General features: G+C 41.8%; 3 protein-coding genes and 1 long non-coding RNA gene across 9 annotated transcripts; 1 reads left to right on the top strand and 3 right to left on the bottom strand.

Annotated features, from left to right (window-relative positions):
* Positions 1-2,074: 2,074 nt before the first annotated feature.
* Positions 2,075-9,584, bottom strand: LOC123474679 (ATP-binding cassette sub-family C member Sur-like). 2 transcript variants are annotated; one of them, XM_045177104.1, is made up of 8 exons: positions 9,031-9,584; positions 8,119-8,328; positions 4,181-7,621; positions 3,821-4,119; positions 3,503-3,698; positions 2,865-3,415; positions 2,483-2,780; positions 2,075-2,411 (listed from the first exon to the last, which is right to left on the bottom strand). In XM_045177104.1, exons 1-8 carry the CDS (start codon positions 9,463-9,465, stop codon positions 2,298-2,300), a joined length of 5,544 nt encoding a protein of 1,847 aa, XP_045033039.1. In that variant the 5' UTR covers positions 9,466-9,584; the 3' UTR covers positions 2,075-2,297. The 2 variants fall into 2 exon arrangements, with proteins under 2 accessions (XP_045033039.1, XP_045033038.1); XM_045177103.1 differs by having other exon boundaries at positions 4,181-7,624.
* A 1,194-nt stretch (positions 9,585-10,778) lies between these two features.
* LOC123474681 (3-oxoacyl-[acyl-carrier-protein] synthase, mitochondrial-like) lies at positions 10,779-12,346 on the bottom strand. Its single transcript, XM_045177106.1, has 4 exons — positions 11,800-12,346; positions 11,538-11,735; positions 11,358-11,474; positions 10,779-11,290 (listed from the first exon to the last, which is right to left on the bottom strand). Exons 1-4 carry the CDS (start codon positions 12,305-12,307, stop codon positions 10,842-10,844), a joined length of 1,272 nt encoding a protein of 423 aa, XP_045033041.1. The 5' UTR covers positions 12,308-12,346; the 3' UTR covers positions 10,779-10,841.
* A 3-nt stretch (positions 12,347-12,349) lies between these two features.
* On the top strand, positions 12,350-15,290 carry LOC123474686. The gene is made up of 2 exons (XR_006649611.1): positions 12,350-12,506; positions 12,574-15,290. It is a non-coding gene; the product is annotated as an uncharacterized LOC123474686 (long non-coding RNA).
* Positions 15,291-16,846: 1,556 nt separating this feature from the next.
* On the bottom strand, positions 16,847-19,204 carry LOC116926980 (RILP-like protein homolog). 5 transcript variants are annotated; one of them, XR_006649605.1, is made up of 8 exons: positions 18,823-19,203; positions 18,525-18,760; positions 18,335-18,459; positions 18,054-18,257; positions 17,789-17,964; positions 17,540-17,719; positions 17,323-17,438; positions 16,847-17,256 (listed from the first exon to the last, which is right to left on the bottom strand). XR_006649605.1 is itself a non-coding variant. In XM_032933902.2 (7 exons), the coding sequence occupies exons 1-7, from the start codon at positions 19,038-19,040 to the stop codon at positions 17,205-17,207; spliced, it is 1,191 nt and encodes a 396-aa protein (XP_032789793.2). In that variant the 5' UTR covers positions 19,041-19,202; the 3' UTR covers positions 16,847-17,204. The 5 variants fall into 5 exon arrangements, 4 of the variants coding, with proteins under 4 accessions (XP_032789793.2, XP_032789792.2, XP_045033043.1 ...); XM_032933902.2 differs by lacking the exon at positions 17,323-17,438 and having other exon boundaries at positions 18,823-19,202; XM_032933901.2 differs by having other exon boundaries at positions 16,847-17,438; positions 18,823-19,202.
* Positions 19,205-19,471: the final 267 nt, after the last annotated feature.

Below are 19,471 nucleotides of genomic sequence, written 5' to 3' on the forward strand. Positions count from 1 at the left end.
GGGTCCCCACAGAACACGTGCGAACCAACCGACAAACGTGCAGAACACACAAAATTTTCCTCACACAAAACCAAACGGCACAATCAGTCAAATAGAAGTACGAAGAGTACCAAACAGGACACACTAACAAAAACAAAACTCAACAATGTGACAACAATTCACGCTACTCGAGAAGGAAACAACTTTGCTCTACTTTTGACACCAAGTTGTAGTCTTAAGTGTCTAGTCTGGACTGATTGTATTGACCATCCTCCCTTGCTCGTATCCCTTTTGGGGGCGGGGCTATAAGGCACTTCAAGGAGACACACACCACCTAGTATTCAACACTATAACAATACCGTTTGCTGAGTTTGGGAGAGTTGGGCTTATGGGTCTGCCCTGCATCTCTAGTTATCTTTAGAAGTGCCTCTAGCTGTGTTGTATCTACCGGGTATACGAATAGATCTCCTCGGCGTGGAGAGTCTGAGTGTTTGGGTGGGCCTACTTGCTGGGTGATATCTTGGACGATTGCTTTTAAGGTCGCAATATCCATCTGGCGGAAGTTTGCTTTGCCATCCGGGATGATTACCGGGGGGGGGGGCTTACCGGGGCACTGCGTGCAATATCGTCTCCCACATTTGGCCATTCTTCCTAAATTTGAACACGTAGAAGAAGACAAAACAATTACTGATGTGTGTTCGTTGATCTCGATTTTTAAAATGTTATCAATCCTAGTTGAATTACCGCAACGTATGTAGTATACTCTGGCACCGGTAATAGAGCAGTAAAACATCCTGCGTTGCGCGTTTTCCACAAATGCGAAAATCTCATTTGTGTCCAAGTTGGTCTGCTGAGGCTGCAGCGTCTTATGGAGAAACCATCTTCTTCACGTTAAAAATTAAGTTTTCATAACTTTAATTTAGATTTCCCCCTGTTCTTCCTAGCAGTGGGTGCCCTATTCATCTTTTCATTTCTCATTTTTTTTTTCTAGCCCCAGTTCTATCTACTTTATTTTTATTTTATTTTTGTTTGTAAGTTGCTCGTCTCTTTTAGCCAAAGAATGTCGTTTGCTTCCAGAAATTCGTCTGCTAGAAGGAGATGAACAACAAACCATTCACAAACAATTGCTAAATAAAAATAAACTAGATAGAACTAGGGCTAGAAAAACAAATTGGGAAATGACAAAATGAATAGGGTACCCACTGCTAGGAAGAAAAGGGGGAACATTTTAATTATATTCATGAAATCTTATTTTTACCATAAAGAGTTCTAATGTTGGTTGCTAGAGTTCTACTGTCGGGCATTTGATATTTTATAACAATCGCTGGAGTTCTGTTGACGGGCATTGGAGTGCTATTGTCGGACAGAAGAGTTCTATTGTCTCATGCTATTTGTTATTTAAAATTTTTTTTTTTTGGGTTCTAATGACTTTGGAGTTCTATTGTACATGGAGTTCTACTGTCGGATTTACCAACAATTTTTAAAAATATTTTTTTTGTGGGGTTCTAATGACTTTGGAGTTCTTTTGTACATGGAGTTCTACTGTCGGATTTACCAACAAGTTTTAAAAATATTTTTTAAAGTGGGATTGTAATGTCTTGGAGTTCTACTGTTTTTGGAGTTCTACTGTCTTGGAGTACTACTGTCGCCATACCTATCCTGCGACATAGTTTAGTCGAAACTTACCTGTTTTTGACCAACCAATTTCGTTTTCAATTATTCTACCACATGACATCTACGTCCAAATCATTTGTGCCCGAAGATATTTGCAAAAGTTAAAAAAAATCCGGCCCCTGGCAAAAGTAAAAAGGGAAAGGCTACCACAAAGAAAGTAATTTAACACAGTAAGGAGAACTCCGTTTGTTTGTTTGTTTTTTTCACTTTTGTTTTGAAAAATATCCAATACATTATACGGAAATCTATTTTGTTTTTTCGTGGCCCTTGAGGCTTTTAAAATAATCGGGTTAACAAGGTTGGTGGTGCTCAAGTCACCCCTTTCTCTATTGTAATTGAATACAGCATATCAACTTCTTAGTGTTCTTAAATCCTGGTTCCCAGTCTTCTTACGCACACGTGTCTGGTAACACCGATCATCTCTACTTGTAGTTCAGCTTTATTTGTTTTATAAAGAGATTATTGATGTACAGCACACAATCAATTTCGCATTCACTAAATCAATTTCACAGTTTATTTGCTACGCATTGCGCAAATTAGAAAAAGGTCATCCGAATTGAGGTGATATCCGGAGAAAACCAAAAATATGGCTTAGCGATAATGTCTATTAGATAAAATAAAAGCTTTTTTAACAACATGAGTTTTCAATCAGAAATTGGAAGCTCGTTTAAAACTTGGTCTGGTGTGCCTTGTAGTACTAGTTGTCCATTTTCCATGACGCAAATCCAGTCGCATTTTCGCAAGCTCGATAGGCGATGCTGTTACCGAAAATAAGAGAAAGAAAATGAATCTAATCGAGTTAATTGGCGAGAAGTTTAAAATATCATACCGCCACAAGCAGAATAGTTCGATTTTCGAATAGATGCTCTAGGCAATGATGTAAGGTTTGCTCGGCTTCCACATCTAAGGCGCTGCTCGGCTCGTCTAGAACGAGAATCGCCGACGGCCGAAGGGATGCCCGTGCTAGACTGAATAGCTGTTGCTGGCCAACGCTCAGGCTACAACTACCTCCCTTAAACATTTCTCCATCCAATCCAATACTCCGGAAAGAGTCTTTAAGGTGTACAGCCTCCAAAGCAGCCCATAGTTCTACATCTGGTATTTGATGTTCTGGATCTAGATTGTCTCTAAGGGACGATCGTATAAAAAAATTCGTTTTAAATCTAAGCTTATCAAAGAGTATGGTAAATGAATAATCATTTCACTTTTACCTGAGAGTGCCGGCGAATATCAGAGTGTCTTGAGGAACGGCTGTTAACCGAGATCTTAGGTAATGTGGTTCCAGTGTAGCGATATCGATACCATCTAGTTTGATATGACCGGTGGCCGTGTCAGCAAGCCGAAAGATGGCGTTGACCAAAGTGGATTTCCCGCTACCCGTGCGGCCGCAAATGCCGATCTTCTGACCATGCCCGATGGTTAAACTGAGGTCACGCAACACCGGCTCTAGGCTGCAGTGATAGGTGACCGATAGGTTCGAGATTTCGATATCACCCTTGCGCGGCCATTGGCTGTCGGTTGCCACAGTTGTCGATTCGCTTTCGGGATGTAATTCAGAGTAGTGAAGTACTCGTTCAACGGCATTAAAGTACATCTCGAGTTCGGACCAGAATCGAACGACCCATTGCAGATAGATGGGCGTCATCAGAGTGTAGCTAATGGCTAGGCCGATTTGGCCCGGAGTCAGGTGGTCGGGATAGCTCCTATGAACGAACAAGGCCAGCAACATGGCTACCAACACCACCGCTGCACCCAATGAGTCCTAAGAATCATGCATGTCTGGTCAGTAAGGTGGTAAATAACACCCAAAATCAGTTAATCATTTAAATAGTTAACCACGACACAATACCAGAGCGAAACCGAGCCAGCGGTTGGTAGAGTTGAGGACTAGAACTGCTGCCGAATGGGTATCCATCCTTTCGTACATAGTTTGTAGAAATCGACGCTGTTGGCCAAATGCCCTTACGGTCGCCAAGCCGGAAAGCGTTTCAGTCAGATGAGAAACCACAGGTCCTTTAGACAGACTCTCCAACCGTTGTAATTCCCTGGGATATTTATAACTCACCGTAAAATATGACTTCGTCTCAATAATAGGCCATTATTCGCAAACGTTTAATTAATTTATTTTTATTTTTTTTTAAGATAATTAAATTTATTCGGTGTTCACCTGGCGGAGGTACGGAAGAACCTTTGAAGCATATAAAATATGATGACGATGAATACAGCTATGAGTAGGGACCACGGACTGATGACGACGTTGATGACGATGGCCGACAAACACATGAGAACAAATTGAACGAGTCGTTGAACAGTCGTCGCTAGTTTTTTGTCTATCATAGACATGTCGCTGCTGAAGCGATTTAGTAAACGGCCCGTTGGTTCCACGTCAAACAAGCGCGTGTGGCAGCGTGAAAGGCTCGTTAGTAAATCATCGTGCAGCCTTTTTCTGCCTTGATTTCCCGCCGCCTGTAGGCAATCGATCACTGTATGACTGATACGTAACTCGCGTAAAAGTAGACGATCTTACCTGTCCAAGGATGTTGGTCATAATGGCGGCCATCACGGATACGATGGACAGCAAAACATAGATGCCAAGGTAAAAATAACTGGTGCCCGTCTCTTCGGTAATTGTCGTAAGGTGTTGGCCGCCATTCGGCATCATATCGATCGAAGATGAATTATGGGTTTCGATTTGGTAAACTACGAGCCAGTAATCGGTTGCAAGGCGAGCGCTTTGCCAACCGATGGAGCCGCAAAAGTAGCTCAGTGTTAGAAAGATTCCACAAGCGCGAGCGTAGATCCAGTAAAGCCGGCGAGGAATTCGGCCATATTGGCGCTCTTCGTCGATTGCTGCGGGATCCCTCAAAAGCCCTCGTTCCTGATCGGAATCTTCCGGATCAATATTGATTTCTTCCGAGAAACCTGACACTGTGGACAGCAATCTCTGTACACCCGGTTGTTGCTGACGGGACTCTTGGTCCGAATATGTCCGTCTAACTGTCAACAACGAACGATCGCTCTCGGCGCTTGTCCGTCTCTGGCCTCCATCGACTTCCAACGAGCGTTTACCCACAGGAGTCGAGTAAAGCCGAAACAAGGACGGTCTATGGCTGTTGGAACTACAGCCTACGCGACCACTATTGCTGCTACCGCTGCCGTTAGCACTCCAGGAAGAATCAGCAAGCGGATGGAGTGACACAATCGGTTGGTGATGAATTTGAGAGAATCGATCCCTTGATCTTGTCCGTCTTCGATTGACGAAAGAAGAGAAAACTGACGATGGCCCTTTCAGTGAGAACGAAATGGAACGGGGTTGTTGCGGTACTGACGGAAGGGCTTCCGGCAATGGTCCGTTCAGTGAGCTAAGGTGACGAGTCCGCAGACTTCTGGACCCGTACAGACGGTCACAAGCCATTCCCACGTCGGGTAGAAGTTCGTCGATTGTCATTTCATCCGTCATAAGTGGAAGATCGTGTGACATGTGAATGGATAAAGCATTTAAGCGGCTGGAGCGGCGCTTCCATCTCTGGCCGTGTACGGAATCGGTCGGATGGATCGTGATTTCTTCCTCTTTCCGACTGCCACTCGCTTTGAAAACGTAGCCGGTTTTCGTGACCAATCGAAGCATGTTCCATCTATCTTTGGCGGTTCCTTTTGATAAACTGGATGAATCTTGGGCAGACTGGCTGGAATGGTTCAACAATTCCGGCCAGACAGACGCCACTTTTTCTGGTGGACCCTGCACCAGAATGTTGCCCGAATCCATCACGACGACGTGATCTGCTTGCAAAGCATATTCCATATGATGAGTTGCCATAATGACACTCCTACCCTGGCGGAGTAGGATGTGCTGGATCGCCTCCTGAAAAACGTGCTGCGCCACGGGTAGATCAAGAGCCGCGAAAGGGTCGTCCAGTAATAATGTGGAGGCCGATGAATAGATAGCTCTCGCTAACGAAATGCGGGCCTTTTGACCACCAGAAACATTCTGTCCCTTAGATCCAATCAAAGTGGTATCTCTCTGCTGGAATAATTCCACATCTTGCGTCAGAGCGCACGCTTCCAACACTTTGCTGTAGCGTTTAGCGTAGAGGGCATTGCCGAAGAGGATGTTGTCTCTCAAGGAGGCGTGCATTAACCACGGTCGCTGGGCCACAAAGCCCACTTGGGTGCTGGCCGTTGACGCCCATGTCAAACTACCCGATTTCATCTCCAACTCGCCCAACAAAGCCATCATCAACGACGATTTACCACTGCCAACATGGCCGACGATGGCCGTCAGTCGGCCTTGGCCAATGTCCAGACTAATGTCGCACAGCTTAAAGTCGTTCCGGTTGTTGTCCATATCAACCGGATGCCAACTGAATGTAGCGTGACTCACCCTGACAGCCAACTCTTCCTGTTGATCGAATCGAGCGGACCTTTCAGAGTCTGCGCAGCTGTCCGAACTGGATTGCTGGTGTTCTTCGTCTTCCGCAATGTTTTCCAACGTGCGGACAGAAAGCGATTCATTGGTGGCAGATGATGGCTCCTGTCCGCTAACCGATTCGACTGACAGTTTGGAGTGATGGTGGCGCTGGACAGAGATGTCCGATTTGCGGAAGAATTCGCCGAGTCGAAGGGTACTATTGCAGGCGGCAATCAGCTCCGGAACGATCACCGGAATGATGGTCAGTGGTACGGTAAATTGATTAATTAGAGCCAATCCGGAAAGAGCTTCAGCTGCTGAGGGGGATGTTCCGGAAGAGGACAGAAACGGATAGAGAATGAAAGTTAGCAAAGTTAATGCCACGGTAGAGGCCTGTGTCAAAAAAGTGGCCCAGGCCCATTGAATTGAATAGGACCAAAGATGTTGCAGCTCCTTTCGCCTAACGGCTCGAATGCGGCTCATGGCGGAACGTTCCCAGGCGTAAAGCCGGAAGAGTTTCATATTGGATACCCACTCGTGGATTTTGGCCAATCGTCTGCCAGCCTCCCTCATACTCGATTTGTTCTGATGGGATATATTCCTTCCCAGTAAGAACTGAGCAGGCACCATTAGCAGAAGGCAGAGAAGGGCGGCAATGACGCTGCCTACGCCCAGTTTCTGGTGGAGCAAGTACAGCAGAATGGCCAGTTTGAGAGGGATAGCCCAAAGATAATGGCACAGGCACAAGAACACCATGGTGTTATCACAATCTTCCGTCAGCAGCTGACTTAACGTTCCAGCATCCAGCTGCAGCGAAGCGTCCTCCAATTTCTGATGTTCGTCATCGTCTACTTTGTCCGAATCGGCAGCTACTCCACTCAACGAGGACAGTCGAAGAGATTTCTCGTACATATACGATTGGAGGGCCGTCTTGAGTCGGATGCCCTCCACGCAGAGGACGTGGCTAGACGCCTGGGACAGCGTTCCCTGCAAGAAGCTGGATAGGAAGACTATGGCGGCCATGATGTAACCGTTGGATAAGAATTCCTTCACTGATGGGTAGTAAGTCCCGGCGGTGTTGTTCGCATTGGTGGAGTTGGTCGCGGACGAGGAGTTGACGTAACTGACCATGACTTGAATACCAAGTGGTGCAACATAACCGACTAGATCGCCGAAAAATTTGAGCCATCCACCGAGCAAGATTGCCCGCCACGAGAAACACCAATAGCATCGCCATAAGTTGGGAGTTTTAGTGTCGAGTAATCGTCGGATCTGTTGGATCAGCTGGGAGGCTTTGTAGTCGTCTGGTAGAGGGCCAAGATGTTTTTGTTCTAACGGAGTCCAGAAACCAAGCAGCAAAAGTGGATTTAGCCAAAAGAAGGTCGCTTTGGAAAGCAGGTTGGATTGGCCGTGCAGGTAACAGCATTTTGGGTTCTTGTCCACCTGATGTGCTTGGAACGGCTGAACGAACACCGAATCCATGGACTTTGTTGATATCGTATCCTTATCAGGTGGGTGAATATCCTTCGCTTTGGATTCCGTTTCAGCCGATGATGGTCCCTTCTTTTGGCCAAATAAAATGCCACAGAGAATGTTAAATTCGTGGAATGAAAGTTGCGTCTCTAAATAGCACACAGGATAATCCATATTTGGCAGCTTTACGATATAGTGATATATTTGAACCTTTGCATGGGTCAGAAAGATTTCACGGTTTAAAAGGTACGTGACATTTGACAGATAATACGAGGTAATGTGATCGCAACATCCTTATACGTTGTCTAAAAATGTTATTTTTCTTTTTTTTTTTTTTTTGTTGAACCCTCTATTGAGGACGTCCGTAATTCTATACAAAGATTCCTACTTTGGAATCGGCATTTCCGTTAGGGCCGTTCGTTTTACCTTTACCGTAGGAAGGGAAAAAAAAAAAGAAATTCCTCAGGTGCTGCAATCGAACTGCCGTTCGTGATAATATGTGTCCCGGAAGTTATTGCGACACGGTGGGCCAATGCGTGTAAGATATAGCTCATAATTTCAGTGCAGTGAGTCAGACGAGTTACCTGTAGGGCTGTCGAGGCGTCGACAACGAAGAGAAAGACGGCTAGTATAATTTTCATCCACGTTATGACTAGTTGTATGGCGACAGATCCAACAGCGTCCGTTTCTCTGGTGTAATCGAAGTGAAAATGACGCCAACGAACGAAATTGAGAACGGCCTCGGCCAGCCACTGCGGACATAGCCATAGCAAATAGACAGCGCGCTGCCATACCTTAAATATATGAACAAATGAAAGCGTTAAAAACAGGAAAATACCCAGAAACGTTCCTCGCCTTTGGCAAAAATCTCGTCTGTTGCGTCAAATGTCTAACTAGCTCATCAGGTATGCTAAAAGACTCAACTTCTCCGGCTTCCCCGTCGTCAGTTGGTCAATGAAACTGTAGGCGTGGAATAACTCGAGTTTCTCAAAATTCTTTCTTAAAAATATAAGCAATGTAAATCAACTCAGAGTAACACAAATCCTAATAAACCAAACGGACACTATATGTTTGAGGGCTTAGAGAAGGAAAAAGAAAACTAGAGAGTGCCAATGGAGACCAACCGGATGTTATCATTTGAACCGGTTATGATCTGATGAAGAGGTCTTCAAGCAACATACCAAACATATCCTTCTTGAAATAAACTTTAAAGGATTGCATCATAAAAGTCACGCTCGAAAGGAAGGATCTTGCTCTCACAATGACTGATAATTTCCTGCCCGCCACCAATTCAGAAAACCATCTGATGGAGGACCGGGACCTTGCAATCAGACTATAGTACAATTTTACAGGTCAAGGACTTTCTTTCGAATTCTTTTTTCAGCCATTATACTTTCACGGGAAGCTGCCAATCATTTCTTTTTGTTTTGACGACAAGCCATTCGTGCATGCTAAGAATTGCAGAAGAGGCTTATTTTGTTATTTAAAATTGGCACCTCGATACGGTCAAAGTAAACGCAGGATAGGACGACAACGAGGGCGTTGCAGATGGGCACGACAAGGGACACTTTAGCGATTTGCCACGGGTTATTCTTCCAAATGAGTAGAACGTCTCCGAGATCAGCAAGGTGAGTCAGGAATAACGTTACGACCAACAGCCAGTGAAAATCGTGAAGCGGATAACGGGATATTGTTGAACTATAATTTTGCGATGAACAACGGTTTCTGCGAACGCTTTTTATGGCATTTCGCGTGTAGATGAGTATTAAAAGCCAAACGAAAACCACTAGCAGGTCTAATGCTACAAAAGACAAATCCAACCAGCACTGGAATTCATCTGTTTCTTGAACTGCATCGTCCAAATTTTCCGGATCAGCACATCGTTCGCACAAATTAGTCCGGATCCAGTGCGTCCAGTTGTACTCGTTCATCCTTTTTGTTTGTTGAATGTTTACGCACGCAGCATCACCAACTGAACGGACATCAATGTTGCCGAGACCAAACCTGCCAAACGTCTAGTCTGACCGAGCGCTAGGGAACAACTGATGGTCGTTTTCTTTTTCGTCTTTGCCTACCCACAAAAGGGTTTTAACGGGCGTTACGAAAAGAATGAGCACAAAGCCACAGACACCCAAGAGATAGACGACAGGCAAGAAATCTGGAAAGCATACAATGAAGAAGTCCTACATACAGTATGCTGTTAGAGAAAGTTGATATTGAATTGCCTGTCGGCTAAACATTGTTGTGGCTTTTCAACGACAGCCGCTTCTGGCTATGTTTTTCTTTTATACAAAGCATCTAACATCCTACGTGCTAACGTTTCTTTGCACAGCCGAAAAAGTGGAATCCATGATGTGGTTTCCTATAGACTAACTCAACGATTCGGTTCGGACAATCGTGTAATTTAACTCATAATTTACTTTGGTTATTCATATTTCTGGCCTACCTGATTGCTTTTTTTTCCTTTTTCTGTTTTGCTTCTTCCGTCTTTTTCCTACATTTTGAACGCTTTAATTTAGAAAAAAAAGGAATTGCACGCATTGTTTTTATTATGCTGGAAGTGTGTAGTAGTGAAATCAGGCCAGTTAAGCGCAAAGTAATTTATTTATAAATCGCATCATATTTCAAAAGAAGACCCTACTCTGTATTGATTTAAAACCTAATCCTCGTTGTGTGGACATATTTACATCAAGCTGCTCATGGAAGTTAAGTTAAATCCCAATATTCGACATTTCACACTATCCCTGAACATGTAAGCAGTTCACTGCAGCAAAACTTCTTTTGTTAGAAAGTAGTGATAAATTAGGAAAACTTTCGCCCGTTCATGATATAAATTAAGCTAATGATCACAATTTATTATCAAGACCGCTGATAGAGCAAACATCTGGCTGATACATAATAGTAGAACAGACGGCGTAGTGGCACGGACAAATTTTCCATCTGTTATAGTCTCGTTCTGGAAAATAGTTTTACTAAAAATGATTAACAGAGCGCCTGAAACAGCAATGTATAGGAAAGAGCAATAACATGCGATATGTAGACATGCGTTAACAATGGACGAAGACAGGGGTTAGGAAAGTTTTTAGTATGACAAGGAGTATTTCAGAACAAGCACGTCGATCGGCGTTGAATGCTGATCATGCAAACCGTGCTGGTAGATCAAAACTTGCCCACTCGAAATTAAGTCTTGTCATCAGTTACGCAAACTCCCTATCAAAGATCAAGTGGACAATAACTTAAAGAATAAAGCTCTAAATCCAAAGATGTATTTGCATCAACGTATCGAGTTATTATTGAATAATTACAGTTATGGCGAAAAGGAGGCGATGCACAAACTAGCATTGGTTCCACCGAAACCGAAGGAATTTTTTAGTAAAATGCGGCGATGTTGTCCGGGTTCCAGTGGCCAGTGCAATGGGTGGCTAGGTGTAAACCGAACTAACTCGAGCAAGGAAGGATCAGGGTTGTCGAGATTGATGTTCGGAGGTAAAATAGCGTGATGGAGGGCTAAGATTGCCAAGATTGCTTCGACGGCTCCAGCTGCACCTTGCCCGTGGCCGAGGGAACCTTTCATCGAACTAACCCACGGTCTTTCTTGACCGTGCGATGAAAATACTTGATTTATGGCACCCACTTCGATGGCATCACCCAAAGGGGTTGAAGTAGCATGGGCGTTAACATAACTTACTCGGTCGACATCCGACAACTTTGCATCCGTCAAGGCATTCTGCATTGCTTGAATGGCTCCCCTGCCATCTGAATTATAAAATCTAATCAATATCAAAGATTGGTCGACTCAGATAAAAATTTATCACGTCAATACCTTCTGACGGTGCCGTCAGGTGGGAAGCATCTCCCGATATGCCATAACCTAAGATCTCCGCGTAAATCTTTGCATTTCTCGATAAAGCAGAATCCAATTCTTCCAGAAAGACAATACCTACAGAAAAAATAAACTCTTAGAATTTTTTTTTTTTTTTTCAATTGGACGCTTTGGGTTCACCTGCTCCTTCCCCCATCACAAACCCGTCGCGTTGTGCATCAAAAGGTCTTGATGATTTTTCTGGAGTGTCATTGTATTTTGTGGATAAAGCTCTTAGACGGGAGAAACCAGCCATGCTCAAGGGTGAGATACAGGATTCTGTTCCTCCGCACACCATTGCAATAGCATTCCCGTGGCGAATAAAATTTGTCGCATCGCCTACAATAAAAGTCATTATTTCGAAGTTTCATCAATCCACTTGAATCAATGTAAATAGACATACCTATGGAATGTGCTCCAGTAGCACAGGCTGTGGAAACCGAGTGGTTGGGACCCTTAAAGCCATGTTTAATGCTTATTATCCCTGCAGCCATGTTTGTTAATATTCGTGGTACAAAATAAGGACTAATTTTTGATGGACCCCTATCTTTTAAAATGTTAGCAGTTTCAATTATGTATTCTAAATCAGACATCCCCATCCCTACAGCAACTCCTGTTCTATTTCGAATGTCGCAAGACTCTCCAATGCCAGCATCCTGAACTGCTTCAATTGATGCTGCTAAAGCAAACAGTGAAGCTGGAGACATGGTACGAATTTCGTTCGGAGCAACGTATTCACTAGCTTTGAATTTCGGAACTCTAGCAGCTACTTTTGATGATATTTTATTATAATCAGGACCCTCAAGTCTTCGAATGCCACATTTTCCAGCCAAAAATGCACTCCAAACATTGTTAGCGCCACAACCCAACGGGGTAACTAGTCCGATCCCTGTTACTACCACACGTTTCATTTTCGTCAACAAAAAAAAAATGTGTTAACTAAATTTTAATCGTCTGCTGGTGGTGCCCATAGTAACAGAAAAACAGCTGACGAATGAACATCACTGTAATCTACTAAATTTAAGATTTAAGTTATGTGGGGCTTGTAGGCTAGCATTATTTGTGCAACCTTTGATAACTCAAGGTGTCTCCATATCTGAATGTATTGAGGTGTGCACTGTAATAAGACAGTGAGGAGTTCACGCAACTTTTCAATTTACATGAATTTTTGTGACAGTTACGAACAACTTTGGAGGTCGTTTTTCTAGAACATGTACGACATAAATTCGGTCAGGATGCTGCTTGATCCCCACGGGTAAGAGACGAATACGGACGCAACGAGGACATAGTGGAAACAATTACGACGTTATTACAAAAGGAGACATCCACTATCAATCTGAGGTTAGCTGCTCCAAACAAATCTCATTGTCTGGATTGTTTGCCGCAGTTCCATGATGAGCTTCATGTTGCTTGTTCAACATTTTTCCACAGCAAGGGCATTCACGAATAGGAGATTTGATGGATGCCTTCAATTTCTGGAGGATTGCAATTGTTTTTATAAACTAAAATTGAATTTTCACATTTAAAATTTGTGTGATTATCTTACCTGGGTTATGTTGTTGCCTTTTGCTTTAATAATTGCAATTACTGCTAATATAGGAATGGCTAATAAAGACAGGCAAGAAATGGCCCAACCCATTCCTATACTCCATCCTGGGAATATATATTGCCCTTTGTTATATGTTGGAGCTTCATAGTCAGCAAGGCTAAAAATCCATATGGCCATAATGAGGCAGGGGGCAGCTACCATCCAGCACCCTCTTATATAGTAGTTCGGTAGCTCGCCTGTCATATCCCGTACGTTGCGGGCCAAACGATTAGCACCGTATACCCAGACGATTGCGATTACTTCGAAGAACGCAATGTACATCAAAGAAATAGCGGCGGCGTAGTAATCAATCAGTGTAAAAAAGTAGATTCCACCCTTCGGAAATAGTAAAAATAAATTATTACAAACAGAAACATGTTAATTAATAAAATATTCGTATTACTTGCATGACGTTTGGGAGCCCGCATATGAACGACACAAAGCATACCAGTAGCACTAGAACTTCGTGGCGTTTTAAATGAAGGCGAATCCATCGGCCATAGGCATCTTTAATTGAAGTTATAATTACTTCGACCGTGGCAAATTGACTGTCAATTCCAAGGCATAGCAACATTGAAAAGAAAATGACCGACCATACATGGGGAAAGGGCATTTTGGACAATGCGGCGGGATAGGCGACGAAAACAAGCCCAGGTCCTATATCGAAACATTATATAAATGTTATTTTTTTCACAATAATAGTTGATGACATTTCTATGAGTTACCACTACTAACAACTTCGTCCACGCTTTTTCCTTGTTCAAAGGCTAAATTTCCTAGTGTTCCAAACACACATATGCCAGCTAAAATGCAGGTAACGGCGTCAGTAAGCGAAATAATCAGAGTATCACGCATCAATCGGTTGTCGAAACGGTTATAGCTGGAGAACGCCATCAGGGAGCCAAACGCAATCCCAATAGAATTGAAATTTTGAGCTGAGGGGTTAATATTTTAGATACTGTAGCATAACTATTTAAAAAAAGCATTGAGTTTATGTTTACCAGCTGCGTTAACCCAAACCTAGTTTAAATTGCAAACGATATGTATAAATAACGTGCGAATTAAAGAGTATAACGATTGCTTTTCATAAATACTTTGGCTTCTAGAAGTGTTTCCCACTTTGGGGAAAAGAAGTAAACGAGACCTAATTCAGATCCTGGCAACGTGAGAGCTCTGACAATAAATGCCCCTATAAACAGGTATGGCAAAGTAGCTGTAACGTACACAACTTTCCCGGTGGATTTGATGCCTTTCCACAAACAAAAGTAGACTAGAATCCATGCAACTGCGAGGCAAGCTAGGAGTTCCCAGCGCATTGTACCGAAATTGTCGATTCCTTTAGTCATCTGTAACAAATGGTTGCTGTGTGGAAATACAAGAACGTTTGTTTAAAAAACCCACAAAAATTATAATTTTTAACGTGAATATGTACTCGTAAAATTCTTGAGGGGCACTTGTTTTATTGTTCGCTTCTTGATCCTGAGAGCTATTAAATTTGGTCCCATTCCAGCAGAGCTCAGAATTCCAATCATTATTGCAACCCTCCCAAGGTAAGGGATCCATAAAAGAATTGATTAAGTAATACAGAGCCCAAGCAATTATGACATTATAGTAGGTGGATAGAAGAAAAGACATAATCACTGTGGCCAAACCAGTCCCTGAAATTGTAAAGAGATGATAAATTAAATTCTAATACACTTTATATGTTTTTGGAATGTCCAGTCAGACCTTTGAAAAGTGGGCACATTTTGTGCATGGCTCCAATTGGTCCTTGTCTTGTGTACTGTCCAACAGCTAGCTCCATATACAGTAATGGGATCCCACATACAACCTAATAAAGATAGATTTTATAACTATTTTTACTAATTTGTCACAACACGAGCTAATGTTGTTCAGAAAATTCCTTGAGTATACCAACATGATGAAGTATGGGATCAAAAAAGCACCTCCTCCACTCTTATAACCTGATGTTTGGATTGCACAAAAGATGTTTTCAGCACACTTTCAATTTCATGTTTGTTTTGAAACCTATTACTTACAGAGATATGGAAACCTCCACATATTACCCAGCCCAACAACATTGCCGATGCAAGCTAGAATAAATTCCACTTTATTTGCCCAAGTATCCCTGACCTCAGCTTCTTCTCCAAGCTTGTTGCTTGTGCAAACCACAAGTGGATCTTGACACATAACTTTCGTTTTGTCCATTTTGCCCGTGAGATCTAGGACGTGTTCACCGGTATTCGTTTTACGCCTGCTGTTATCACCGTGTCTGCGGGATGATAATAAAAAAGTAAAACCTTTAATTTAACAGGTAGACAAGATTATTGTACCGGATGATAACGCCTAATGTTATTAGTGCTTCAAATGACAGCAGTGATAGCGTTGCCGGCGAGCCGCTTTCAACTTGTCAAGTAACCAACAGTGTTACATAAACGCGATCATGTTTTCTGTCGGACTAATCTGTTACGTACGAAACATGGGGTACCGCTACCCGGCGCCAAGTGAATGAATAGCAGAACACAACTATTCTCACGAATCATGTTGTCGTTTCCATGGTTACAGTTATATAATTATTCTTGTTGCGACAGAAGTTGCACTTTTGCAACTTTTGTTTACTTTTGCATTTTTTTACTTGTGGTTGTGGTTAGAAGTATTGGCATTAACTTATAATTATCAAAGCTAGTGAAGAAAAAATGTACTTGCCCGTATAGGCTATTTTCGCCCGTATTATTAGAATTTTAAACAAAACACTGATTCTCATTCTGCTAAATCATATAAGGCTAGTTTATTTTCTATATCTATCTGAAATTTAGTATAATTAATGATAGCCGCCGATTTTTAATCACCGAAGGATACACATTTTCTTCTTCCTACCCAGAGAGAAAACACCATTCCCTATTTGAAGCAACACCATCAGTTTTAGTTTAATCAACAGCCAATTGCGACAGTATATCCACGATATAATAGGATTCCTATTATACCGTGGTATATCATTGAATTCGAAAAGACGCACATCGACGGAAGGTGCCAAGTCGTCATGTGAGCCATAGAGTTTTCGGATATGCTGATGCTGCACCTTGCTTGTCTACGTGACCTCTGTCTACTCTACGCTTACATAATGCCACATAACTATTTAAACCAATAGAAAAAAATTCGGGTAAGATACCATCTACCACAAAAATAAGGCTGTCATATAGCTACAGATGAGAGCATTTCTCACGAATGTGAGACGATGCCAGTAAGGTTGTACTTACGTTTGATTATCGGCGATGTTTTCTAACGAATTTTCGTAGTTTGTAGGTGTTGCCGATTCTGCGTTTCCTTTGTCGTTTCCGTCCTGCTTTTTGTTCAGATTTAGCTCACTCATTGTGAAAAATTGTCGGTTAGCGTGGAATTGATGAATTTATTTTTAAAATTTAGTAAGTTTAATGACGAACTATTCCTAGCACAAACTAATAGTTCAACCGCAAAACCTCGTTGAACAAAACATACTGGGGAATGCTAAACAGCTAACAAGGTGTTAAAAGTGCAAGCCCTAGGCTATTTGATGCAAACTCGCATAAAAAGAACGTCATGACTGGAGAATGCCAGGAAGCAGCATCAACTACCGAATTGTCCTTGAAAAACTTTACAGTCGAATTGTACCCATTGTTCAACCAAAAAATTCGAGTAGTAGCATAATTTGTACAGAAACGGAATTAAAGCCTACATTGTATTTCTGCAGCACGTTTCTTTGGTGAAAATGAAGTTAACTAAGAGATAACAGCATAATTATGGACAGTGGAGCCAAGAAAGTGGAGGTGAAGATTGGAGCCAAGACAGTGGAGGAATAAATCAGAAACCCATCTGCACAACACTGTTCTTTTTTTTAATGTGTGTATTTCACATCGTTAATGGCAAATCAAACGTCCTAATAATAAATGTCTTTAGTCTTTGGATATAGTAGGGGAGGAGTATCTCATGTAGTTATGTTGGATACATAGTATTTGGTTTACTATCGATGATCGAACAGATCACTAGATTCTAGAACGGCATTGGCAGAACGCCTATAACGTTTACAGATCGCTTGGATACCTATGGCCACATTTAATGGAAATGACGCAAACTTTAAAACACCGCGAATAAATGACAGTCGATTTTAAACTAAAATTGCTACGAGAAACTTTGTTCGGCATATGTTTTTTGGGGGAAACCAGTCAACCAACTTTTGGTACTCGTCACTGTGGATTCAAAAGTCCCGTACTTGGCAACGTAACAAGTTTTTTAAACCTGAAAGAGAAAGCAATGGACGTTACAAAATTATACCGCTGTACACTCTGTTCGGTTTATCCGAACCAATATACAAGGACAATGGCTAGCAAAATATCACAAGTTGGGAAACTTCAGGTCATTTTGCACCATCTACAGTGCGCGGAGCTAATAAACGAGGGAAAGAAGACAAAGTAGAAAACCTAAAAACAAAAAAAAAACAAAAATAGAACTGAAAAAGAAAAGAATTCGACAAGCCAAAACGCAGCGAAGTTCAAATATTTCGGAATCCCAATAGACTTACAATTTCCTTATGCTCGACTCCTTTCGTCTGGAAGTAGGACGTTTCCATGGCGCATCATCCGGTTCGTAGGGCAGAGGGCCCTGAACCGGTAGATCAGTAGAAGATTCGTCAGTTTCTGATACAAGAAGATCAGCGGAAGAAACAATTGAACCGCCATTTGTGGGTGATACCCTTTCAGGACTTCCATATCGACAGGAACGGAAAGCAATTGAACATAAAAGTTCAACTTTGAGTAAAAAATGTTCTTACTTGGAATGATTTTTGCTGGGCCTGTATAGCGCTAATTCATCAACCAAATCACTATTGCGAGCTTTCAGCTCATTTCGTTCACAAAGAATCTCTTTTAGCTCAGCTATGGTGAACCGAGGACGGTTCGGATCATTGATGTCAATGACAATTTTATTGGTGAGATCTGGCACATCGTTCTTCATAGAAGAAAAGAAAAAGGAAAAAATAACATAAGTAAATGTACATTAAATACAAGGTACATGTCCGCACAGACATTGCCAGTTACCTGGCACTGAATCAAATCTTCATTGTCTCGTTGTGCAACGCCCAGTCGCTTTTGTAGTGCAGTTAAGTTCCTCGACTGCTCTTGGTGTAAAGCCTGCAAATCCGCTCTCTCTTCAACTAATGTTCTCATTTGCTGAGACATGTGACTTTGCTTTCTCCGTAATTCTTTATTAATCTCCGTCAAGCGTTCCACCTGATTTTGTAACTATCAATACTCAAATTAGCCTTGCCTTATTTGTGTATCAATAAATTATTTTTAGTAAATTATAAATGAAAATTTACAGATTCATTTTCAGCAACTTTATCTTGGTACTCCTTATCCCTACAGCGCAACAGATCTCTCTGTTTCTCATTTGCTTCCCTGAGCTTTTCAAATATGTCCCAATCAGGTTCTTTGAGTACAGGTTCTAATATGAATTGGCCAAGAATTTATAATATTATTAATAAATCATGATAAAAACAGGAAAATTACTTTTTGAAACAATTTTTTCTTTACTCTCTTTCAATGAGGAAGATAATCGCTTGTTTTCTTCTTGAACTCTGGTAATTTTCCCAAGAAGTTCTTGTGTTTCTTTTTTCCAGTTTTCTTCCAGCTGTTCAATTTCCCTTTCATAACGTAACCTGTCAACAGCTTTTTCTCTTTTCTCACGTTCAAGAAGACTGATATTACTCTGTAACTCTTCTACAAGTTGTCGCTCTGATTCTTGCCTACAATAATATTATTTTTAAGAAAACTAAGTTTTTCTAACAATTTTTCATTGGTGACTTACCTTTTAGAGGTTTTATCAAGCAACTCCAGAACTCTTATCACCTTTTGCATCAAACCTTGGACTAGTTCATTCCCGTGGATATTTATAATTTTTTCTAACTCATTACCAACATCAGAGGCAAGATCAAACACATCCACAACAGAAATGTCAGGAAGAGAATCATACTCAGAAGAGGAGTCTTGTTGATCTTCCACACATCTTGCTGTAGGTAAAGGCATGTTGATTTCTTGGATTTTGGCACATAAGACTTTGTTTCACAGTTCAGTACTCCAATTCAGAAATGTTTCACGTACGGTTGTCAAGATCCGTGGTTTAAAAATTTGTAATCTTGGAATCTTGGTAAAAGTTTGGCGAAAGTGGCCATAAACTTGTGAAAACGTTGAAATCTCGAAATTATTTATTCATTCTCTTCACTAAAGAACAAACAACCCAACTGGGATGTGTTTCGTAGAAACCCTTCCTACGCACTGACTTTAAAGGGCCTCTTCTTAGTGATAAACAGCGGAGAGCAAATGACGTCATTGAACCAAAGCTAGGATATCGACTTTGTAGAAAACAGTTCTTGAGGAGTTCAGTCTGAAATACTAACCACTTTCATTAACAAAAAAATATACGTTGGTATTTGTTTTAATTTGATAAATCATTTTCA

Source organism: Daphnia magna, linkage group LG7 (assembly GCF_020631705.1).
Source record: "Daphnia magna isolate NIES linkage group LG7, ASM2063170v1.1, whole genome shotgun sequence".
Taxonomy (NCBI): Eukaryota; Metazoa; Arthropoda; class Branchiopoda; order Diplostraca; family Daphniidae; genus Daphnia; species Daphnia magna.

Bases quoted from the DNA above. Each gene is read 5' to 3' on its own strand.
- LOC123474679 (XM_045177103.1), bottom strand. From the start codon at position 9,465: ATGAACGAGTACAACTGGACGCACTGGATCCGGACTAATTTGTGCGAA. The intron at 8,329-9,030 runs GTGCCAATTTTA...CATATATTTAAG, and splicing joins TTTACTTTGACCGTATCGAG to GTATGGCAGCGCGCTGTCTA. The intron at 2,781-2,864 runs GTAAAAGTGAAA...ATCGTCCCTTAG, and splicing joins ATATTCGCCGGCACTCTCAG to AGACAATCTAGATCCAGAAC.
- LOC123474681 (XM_045177106.1), bottom strand. From the start codon at position 12,307: ATGAAACGTGTGGTAGTAACAGGGATCGGACTAGTTACCCCGTTGGGT. The intron at 11,736-11,799 runs GTATGTCTATTT...CTTTTATTGTAG, and splicing joins TACTGGAGCACATTCCATAG to GCGATGCGACAAATTTTATT. The intron at 11,291-11,357 runs GTATTGACGTGA...TTTATAATTCAG, and splicing joins CCTGACGGCACCGTCAGAAG to ATGGCAGGGGAGCCATTCAA.
- LOC116926980 (XM_032933901.2), bottom strand. From the start codon at position 19,040: ATGCCTTTACCTACAGCAAGATGTGTGGAAGATCAACAAGACTCCTCT. The intron at 18,258-18,334 runs GTAAATTTTCAT...GAGTATTGATAG, and splicing joins AAGTTGCTGAAAATGAATCT to TTACAAAATCAGGTGGAACG. The intron at 17,965-18,053 runs GTAACTGGCAAT...TCTTCTATGAAG, and splicing joins AAGATTTGATTCAGTGCCAG to AACGATGTGCCAGATCTCAC.